General features: G+C 38.8%; 1 protein-coding gene across 1 annotated transcript; it reads right to left on the bottom strand.

Annotated features, from left to right (window-relative positions):
- Positions 1 to 7486: 7486 nt before the first annotated feature.
- On the bottom strand, positions 7487 to 8930 carry LOC142172042 (uncharacterized). Its single transcript, XM_075235799.1, has 3 exons — positions 8239 to 8930; positions 8052 to 8150; positions 7487 to 7961 (listed from the first exon to the last, which is right to left on the bottom strand). The coding sequence occupies exons 1-3, from the start codon at positions 8928 to 8930 to the stop codon at positions 7487 to 7489; spliced, it is 1266 nt and encodes a 421-aa protein (XP_075091900.1).
- Between the last annotated feature and the right edge of the window lie 446 nt (positions 8931 to 9376).

Raw genomic sequence — 9376 nt, 5'->3', positions numbered from 1 at the left:
GTTTGGTATTGAAATTGTGAAAATATTTTTATTTACTCTGTAAAGTCCATCTTTTATTATTAAATTGAAGAAAATCGTGATTTCAAATACTAAAATAAATAATTGAGTTAATTAATTATTGTTGGCTTGCCTGACAGCGGTGTTAGGAACCATCACGGCCTCTAAAAGATTTTGGGTCGTGACAGGAAGGGCTTTACGCGAACGCAAAGTAGAGGGGGGCTGCCCTTCGCGAACGCGACTGTGTATTGCGAAGGCGTAGCTTATGGGACCTGGGGAAGAGGAACTGAGTAATACTCTTCGCGAATGCGGCAAAGGGCTTGCGAATGCGTAGGCTAGTGGGTGAAAGGCTTCGCGAACATGAAGGGTATCTCGCTAACGTGAAGGCCACTTGGGCTGCTGCACATCGCGAATGCGATAGGCCCTTCGCGAATGCGAAGAAGGCCTGACGTCTAGTAATTAAAACAGACACAAATGGGATTTTTCCCATTTTTCACAAACCCTCAATTAGAACTCGGTTTAGGGGCGATTTCAAATGAGTTTTTCACGATTTCGAACTGGGTAAGTGTTCTTTATCATATAGTGATTATATTTCATAAATCTAAGTCTATATTCATCATTTATTTCGGATTTAGATGGAAGAAATTGGAATTTTTGTAAAACTTTTCAAAAACAAAAATTTAAGATTTGAAGGTCTATTTGACATCGAAATTTGATAATGTTTGTATGGTTGGACACGTCTCGGAACGAGTGTTCGGATTTCATAATTTTTTTCGAGATTCGAGATGTGGGCCTCCTTGTTGAGTTTTGAGATGAATTTCGAATTTTAATCCGAAAAATTAGTAAATTCATATGGAATTAATTCCTACGATTTGTATTGAGTATATTGAATTGTTTATGACTAGATTTGAGGATTTCGGACAGGAATACGCGAGGCAAAGGTTTATTAGATTCTTGAATTTGGTTTCAAAGCAAGGTAAGTGTCATGGTTAACCTTGACTTGAGAGAGTAGGACTTATTTGTCTATTTGCTACGTGACTTAATGTGCGGGTACAACGTATATGTGAGGTGACGAGTACTTATGCATTGTGGTTGTGTCAAAGTATGCGGGTGAAATTTGTTTATCGAGAATAATTGCCTATTTAATTAAGATATTCCTGCTTGAGTTTATTATTGATTATTTGATCATTATTCATGAAATTATTGTTGAATATTTTGGAAGGTGAAGTCGGTATTCTGGTACAGAATTGATTGATGAGTGTATATCCCCGCATTTAAATACTATTCCGAATTTATATTATTATTTTCATGGTAGGGAAGTGTGTAAAAGCACGAAGGGTGATGCCGTGCCATTTTTATTATTTACACTAGCATTGTCATGGTGAGAAAGAGTGCAAAAGCACGAAGGGTGTTGTCGTGCCATTTGTGAGTGTAAAAGCACGAAGGGTGATGCTGTGTCATTTTCAGAGAGTGTAAAAGCACGAAGGGTGATGCCGTGCCCAAAGAGAGTTAAAGCACGAAGGGTGATGCCGTGCCAATTATTATTATTTATTTATCAGTTTATGGGAGGAATGAGAGTAAAAGCATGAAGGGTAGTGCCGTGCCATTTTCATATTATCAGTTGCTCATTTTATTGTTGATGAATTAATTGGCTGTTGCGTGACTCTCCTCCTGCTGAAATTTCTATATCATTCCCCTTCGCATGTTCCCTCCCAAATTTATATTTGTTATTTATTGTGTTATTGTTGCTTCGTATTTGTATATACTTGTACATGTTATTTACGTAAGTGTCTTGTCATAGCCTCGTCACTACTTCATCGAGGTTAGGCTCGACACTTACGGAGTACATGGGGTCGGTTGTACTCATACTACACTCTGCACTTCTTGTGCAGATTTTGGAGTTGGTCCCAGCGGCGTACCATAAACGTGCTCGGATTCAGCTACTCCGAGGAGACTTGAGATATAACTGCACAATGTTTGCAGTTCTGAAGTCCCCTTCTATCTTATCTTAGTTGTGTATTATCTTTCAAACAACTTGAATTTTATTCAAACCTTTATTTGTATTATTCTAGTAGCTTGTGCACTTGTGACACCAAATTCTGGGATGCATTTTGATAATTCAGTAATTATGGTCTTCCGCACTTTATTTCAGTAATTGACTTCTATTTAATTTAATTTATTTAAAAATAGTTAAGATTATTTTAACTTTGTCTTGCCTAGCAAGTGAAATGTTAGGCGCCATTACGGTCCTGAAGGTGGAAATTTCGGGTCGTGACAGATACATCCTCAAAATGAGCATTACAAGTGACATAACACGAACCTGAAACCTTTTTGGTGAGCTCGTGAAATCTTGCAAGAAACTTTATCACATTCCTCTCATACACCCAATCATCAGATTCAAGAGGACCCGTATTACTACCGTCTTCACAAAGATGAGAACAAAAATAAGCAGAAAATCAATCATCTAAAAGATAAAACTTGTCAAAGGCCTTTTCAAAGTTTTGTGCCGTATCCAACATCAAATAGGTGGAATTCCACCTAGTAGGAACATCCAAACACAATGTTTTGGTACATTCTAACTTGACGTGTGCACAACACTATTTAAACTTTAAGGTCCTTGCAGGCGACGATCTCACAATATTTATAAATTGTGTGACAGAAGCATCAATTTCTTTCAAACCATCTTGCACAATTAGATTAAGTATATGAGCCATGCATCTCACATGAAGATGTTTACCACTCATCATATTAGATTTCCATATATCTAACTTTTTAGACAATTCTTTGACTGTGACATCATTTGAAGAAGCATTGTCCACCGTAACAGTGAATACCTTGTCTAATTTCCATTCAAGCAAACAATTACAAATAACTTTAGCTATATCTTCACCCTTATGACTAGTTATAGGACAGAACTTTAGTATTCTTTTATGCAACTTCCAATCCCTATCAATGAAGTGAGCTGTCAAACACATATAATTTATTCTTTGCAATGAAGTCCATGTGTTTGTTGTGAGGCAAATTTTTGGTTGTGCTTCTCTAAAAGACCTTCTTAGATTTTGCTTCAATTTACCATAAACTTCATAACAATCCCTTGTTATTGTTCTACGAGAAAGAAGACGAAATAATGGTTGAGTTATTCTCATAAACTTCATAAAGCCTTCCTTTTCTACAAAGCTAAACGGTAGTTCATCAATAACTATCATCTCAATGAAATCCCTCCTAATCACTTCTTGATCAAATTTCCAAAGCGATGCTCCGTCATTTTGGCAAGATTGAAAGTTTATCCTTGTTTGAGTATTATCTTTATCAATGTTAGTTGGATATTCTTTGCATCTATTCAAATGACCTCTCAATCCCGTTGTTCCATTCTTAGATGAATTAGCAACATAATCTTGCTTACAATATTTACACCTCGCTTTACCGACCTCATTTTCCTGAAAGTTTTCAAAATATTTATAAACAATGGATCTAGGTTCTATGGCTTTTCTTTTCTTAGAATCATGAGTATCAATTGTCTTGGCATTGCTATCATCCGTAATAGGTAAGCTTTTAGTTGAACCATCATCACTTACTCTACTTTCATCCGCCATCTATACAAAATTAAAAGAAATCAAACATAAATTGAGATTCCAAACAAGCATCGAGTTCAATTGCAAGTTTTTTACTAGAAACCTAAACATATCCTTAACTCAATGTATTATAGTAAAAGACATCTTTCACTTAAACAGAATTCTAAAATTTACTAAGAAAGAAGAAGTAACTAAATATTCACACATATTCTTTCTATTAAACAGAAGGCAGAGTATTGTTCATCATATTAGGGACCTCTTCATCCCTAAGCATTATTGCCTTGAGCTCGATGAGGTCTTCCACTGCTCTCTTAAGAGTTCAATAGTCTTCCGTATCATATCCCACTGCTCTAGAGTGGTATTCACATCTAGCATTAGCCCAGTGCGAGGGGGACTCGGGGCTTGGCCAGTTCGGGGCCACTGGCTGCAGTAGACCTAACCTGATTAGCTTTTGGAACAAGCTCGAGTATGATTCACCAATAGGGGTGAATTTTTTATTATGCAACTATACCACTCGGCAGCACTTGCCTAGTGGCTAATATATAAATAAAATCCCAAAATGGGTCCAAAGCTTACAAGATGTCCAAACCAAAAAAGAAGTTGCATGAAGCTACTAGCTATTAAAAAGATAGAAAGGCTAAAATCTAATGAACTAGCTATTACAACATAATAAGTTGAATGCTTCCTTATCCTATCAGTGTATGTGAATCCAATTGTCATAGGCAAATACCAAGCAGCACCTATTAAGCTCTCACCAGGTGCCAGGGTATACTGTCCATAAGCAAAAATGAATTCCAAACATCTCCACCACAGAGTTGAAGCCAGCATAGTCTTCCAAGTGTAGCTACTATATGATCTCCATATGTAGTGCACTGATTTTGTCCAAGTATTAATCATGTGATGACTCATCAAAATTAATGTGTAGAAGAGGAGCCTGGCTTTAGGCAGGCTTTGCAGGGCAAATGCCAGGCTTGAACTGGCTTTAGGCAGGCTTTGCAAGGCAAAAGCCAGGCTTGAGCTGGCTTTAGGCAGGCTTTGCAAGGAAAAAGCCAGGCTTGAGCTGGCTTTAGGCAGGCTTTGCAAGGAAAAAGCCAGGCTTGAGCTGGCTTTAGGCAGGCTTTGCAAGGCAAAAGCCAGGCATGAGCTGGCTTTAGGCCGGCTTTTCAAGGCAAAAGCAAGGAATGAGCTGGCTTTAAGCAAGCTTTGCAAGGCAAAGGCCAGGCTTTGAAACTGTGCCTTTTTGTGATCTTGTAAGCTCAGATCCTTCCCTACTAGAACCTTTAATGTAGACATCATTCTAAACATTGCTAAACCATCCTCAGATTGAGCATGAAAGCATGATAATACCACTGAGAAGTGATTCAACAATCTCCAGAAATACCATATGATGAGTTCAACATTTTCCTTAGCATTTGGACATATCAGAAGTAGGATAAATTGTACCATCCCATACCTGCTTATCGCATTTTTTCTGTTCACTATCGAAGCACCCCCAGAATGAGCATAAGACCATGCTAATACCATTGGAAAGTACCTTAATAGCATACTGAATGAGACAAAAAAATATGTAGGTTTGTGCAAAGTCCAATCCTGTGAAGCCATCGGTCTGGGGTTTTTCTCTTTGCTATCCTAACCCTAAGGTTAGGTGATTGAGATTTTTCTAGATTGATCAACCTCCTCCCTGCACTAGGCAATTCAGAGAATAAATAAAACTCAGATGTACCTGCAAAAGAAAATACAATGTTAGCTATAAAGTCCGCCACTGAGTTGCCTTCTCTGAACACATGTTGAAAGATCATATTGAAGTTGTCCTTCATCTCTATAATTTTCTTCACATCCTGTGCAATTACCCACGGAGGATCCCATTCCCCTTCTATCACCTTCTTCATCACCAATGAATCAGTCTCCAATATGAGAGGGTGAAGATCATGCTCCACACAATATTCCAACCCTTGAAGAATAGCCTTAGCTTCAGCTACCACATTAGTTATCACTCCCAGGTCTACTGCCCTAGCATACACCACATCACCTTCATCATCCCTCATACAAAAGCCTAGGGAGCTAGGTTCAGGATTGCCCTTTGAGGCTCCATCAGTATTATATTTGTACCAACCATGAAAAGGAAGCTGCCATGTTAATCTTGTAGTGATCAATATAGGTTTATATGCTTCAAAGTATTGAATCATGTCTGGCCATAACAATGGAATATTAGGCATCCAAGCATACCTCACCCTTGCCAGTTGATGCAATGTCCTATTTATCTCATAAATCACCCTATTTGTGGACACTGAACCCCCATGTTTACCTGCATTTCTTCTCTTCCAAAGCTCCCAAGTGATGATAGCTGGTACTGCTTGAAATAGTGGCTTTAATTTTGGACAACACTGAGCATACCACCAATGCCTTATAATCTGCTTCAATTGAATCAATTGTACAGAAATTCCAGCAGCCCCCATGAACAAGTTCCATACCTTAGAGGCAGTAGGACTTGTGACAAATATATGCTCAATGGATTCCTCTTGGGGCTGCTGACAATACAAACATCTAGACATCACCATTTGCCCTTGCCTCCTCCACATGTCATCAGTGGCTATTTTCTGCCTCCACAATCTCCACAAGACGAAGGATAGCTTGAATGGAAAACCTTTAATCCACATTAACTTGAATTCCTAATTAGGATCAGTCCTATGCCTTAATATTTGCCAAGCACTGTTAACACTGAACTTGCCTGAAGGAGTTGGCATCCAGTATGGCCTATCCCAATATCCCTCACTTCCTTCACAATGCACATTTAGCCTTCTATGTTCTGCAATTTCCTCATTGAAAGTTTGATCTAGTAGCTGATCATCCCATGCTTCCCCTTGCCGCAGTTCTGCCACCTCCTGAAGATCTTCATTGATTGGAATGTCTTCAGGTAATACGTGATAAAGTGCACCTAATCCAGTCCAATGTTCATGACAAATATCAGTGGTTCCACTCTTCAATTCACATACGATCTCATGTTCTACTTCTTCCCTAGCATTCAACATTTGTCTCCAAACATGAGACCCTCCCCTAAAATGCACCACTGTTGGTAGCTCCTTCTTGCAATACTTATTCCACATGAAATTAGACCACAAAGATTTTGTGGTCCTAAACTTCCACCATAGTTTAGCAAATAGTGCCCTTGAGACATCATGCAAGGACCTAAAACCTAGGCCCCCTTCCTCTTTAGGAAGGCAAAGATTTTGCCATGAAGCCCAGTGTCTGCTTCTCCCTTCTTCCTTTGTGCTCCAAAAGAACCTAGCAAAAGTCTTATGTAGATGCTCCAGGATGTTGTTTGGTGGATCAAGGACTGATAACATGTGAACTGACATACTTTGCAACACATTAGAGATGAGTGTTGCCTTTCCTCCAAATGACAACAACATTCCTTTCCATGAATGCAATTTAGCCTTCACCTTCTTGATAAGATCCTCATAATAGTCCTTCCTCCTTCTAGTGTAAAAAATAGGACACCCTAGATATGTGAAGGGGAATTTACCTCTTGCAAATCCTGTAATAGCTCCAACTGCCTGAAACAATCCATTAGCAACCTTTGAATGCATGTAGTATGAACTCTTATCTTTGTTAATCATCTGACCTGATATCTTCTCATAGTTCCCCAACACTGCCATAATCTTGCTCAAGGAGGGAGGATGAGCAGATGACTTGTCTTCAAAGAGCTTATTCAAAGACCTGGAAAGTACCTCAGCTGACAGAATGAATAATGCTGGAGATAGGGGATCTCCTTGTTTCACACCCCTTGTAGACTTAAGGAACCCTGAGGACTGTCCATTCACCAATACTGAATACCAGTTATTTGACAACAAGTTCGACACCATGTTGATGAAGTGCTCAGAAAATCCCATATTCCTTAGCACATGCAATAAGTACTTCTATGAAACCCTATTATAGGCCTTAGCCATATCAAGCTTGATCACCATATTAGCTGGCTTTCGCCTTAACCTTATGTCAGTGACAATTTCTTGAGTAAATAAGATGTTATCAAATATACTCCTACCCTTTACAAATATGGATTGATTAGGAGATACTAGAGATGGCAGAAAACTTTCCAATCTGTCATGTAACACCTTAGACAATACCTTGTTAATGAAGTTGCTCAAACTAATAGGTCTTAAGTCAGAGAAGGTCTCAACTCTAGGTTTCTTGGGCAACAACACTAGATTGGTGTGAGTGATGGATTTAGGCAATGCAGTTCCTCCATAGAAGTGTAGCACCATGTTGTGAATATCAACACCAATAACATCCCAGCATGTTTGATAAAACAGTCCAGTGAATCCATCAGGGCCACTAGCACTCTCCCTACTAAGCTCAAAAACTGCTGCCCTTACTTCTTCAATTGTTGGCAATCTGCTAAGTTCCAAATTCTAATCCATAGTGACCATTGAAGGTACATTATTGAGCAAGGAAAATTCAGAAGCATCACCTTCATTTGTGAACTGTTTTTGATAGAAGTCCACTGCAGCTATAGCCAATTGCTCCTGGTCTTCCATCCATACCCCACTGCCACTTTTGATCCTCTTCAATTGCAATTTCTTTCTTTTGCCATTGACATGATTGTGAAAGAAACTTGTATTCCTATCTCCTTCAACAAATCAAGTCATCCCAGCTTTTTTGCTTCCAATACTGCTCCTCAATACTCAAGTATTTCTTCAATTTAGATTGAGCCTTTTGAAGCACAATCCTATTCTCAGTTGTAGGCTCTTCTTCAAACAACATCTCCTCCACCCTAACAATGTCCTCCAAAATAGCCAATTGCTTGAAGATATCACCAAATAGTTCCCTACTCCATTTTGAAAGTGCTGCCTTCACCCTCTTGATATTCTGGTTGAGCAGCAAAAATGGATCCCCTATGAAATCAGTTTTCCAATTCTGCCTTACCACATCCATGAATGTATCATGCTTTGTCCAAAAGTTCAAGAACCTGAAAGGCTTGACAAAATTAGTTGTCTGCTCCCCACATGTCATTAGTAATGGTGCATGATCTAATCCAATCCTGATTAGATGCTCAACTTCAATAGTTGGCAACATGTTCTGAAATGGAAAATTCAGAAAAATCCTATCCAATCTCTTGAATATACACTCAGCATTGGATCTCCCATTCCACCATGTAAATTGACTTCCTTTGTACCCTTGCTCAAACAAACCATAAGAGTTTACACAAAATGCAAAATCCTCATGTCCAGGAGGGTGTACTGGAAGTCCCCCTATTTTCTCATCTTCATGCAATACCACATTGAAATCCCCTCCTACCAACCATGGTAATTCCATATCACTTGCTAATAAATACAAGTGATCCCACAATTCCAACCTCTCCATTGCTAAACATTTTGCATAAACAAATGTCATCATCATGTGCTGCCCCAGGTCATGGTGAAACACTCTCACAGTCACCTGCTACTCAGTATCCTCCACCAATTCCCATTCCACCACTGCATCGAAGAACAACCATATTTGCCCATTAATATTTGCATAAGCAGTCTCCATATTCAACCTCCTTCTATATCTATCAATGAGTCCCTTCTTTTGAAAAAGGCTCCATCAATGCAACTACACAAAAATTATGCTTCCTATTCATGTTGATCACCCTAGGAAAGGCCTGTTGTGTATTCACAGACCTTATGTTCCATATTAATGTTTTGATCATCATCATTTAGATAGAGGTGAATTGATTCTCTCCGGGGAGGCATTTGTTTTTTGAATTTGTTTTTTCATATCTTGATTTCTTTTTCTTTCTCTTTTTGTTGTTTTTTGCTCTTTGTTTT

The sequence above is a fragment of the Nicotiana tabacum genome, chromosome 17, assembly GCF_000715075.1.
Source record: "Nicotiana tabacum cultivar K326 chromosome 17, ASM71507v2, whole genome shotgun sequence".
Classification (NCBI taxonomy): Eukaryota; Viridiplantae; Streptophyta; class Magnoliopsida; order Solanales; family Solanaceae; genus Nicotiana; species Nicotiana tabacum.
This window is presented reverse-complemented; position numbering and strand designations above follow the sequence as displayed.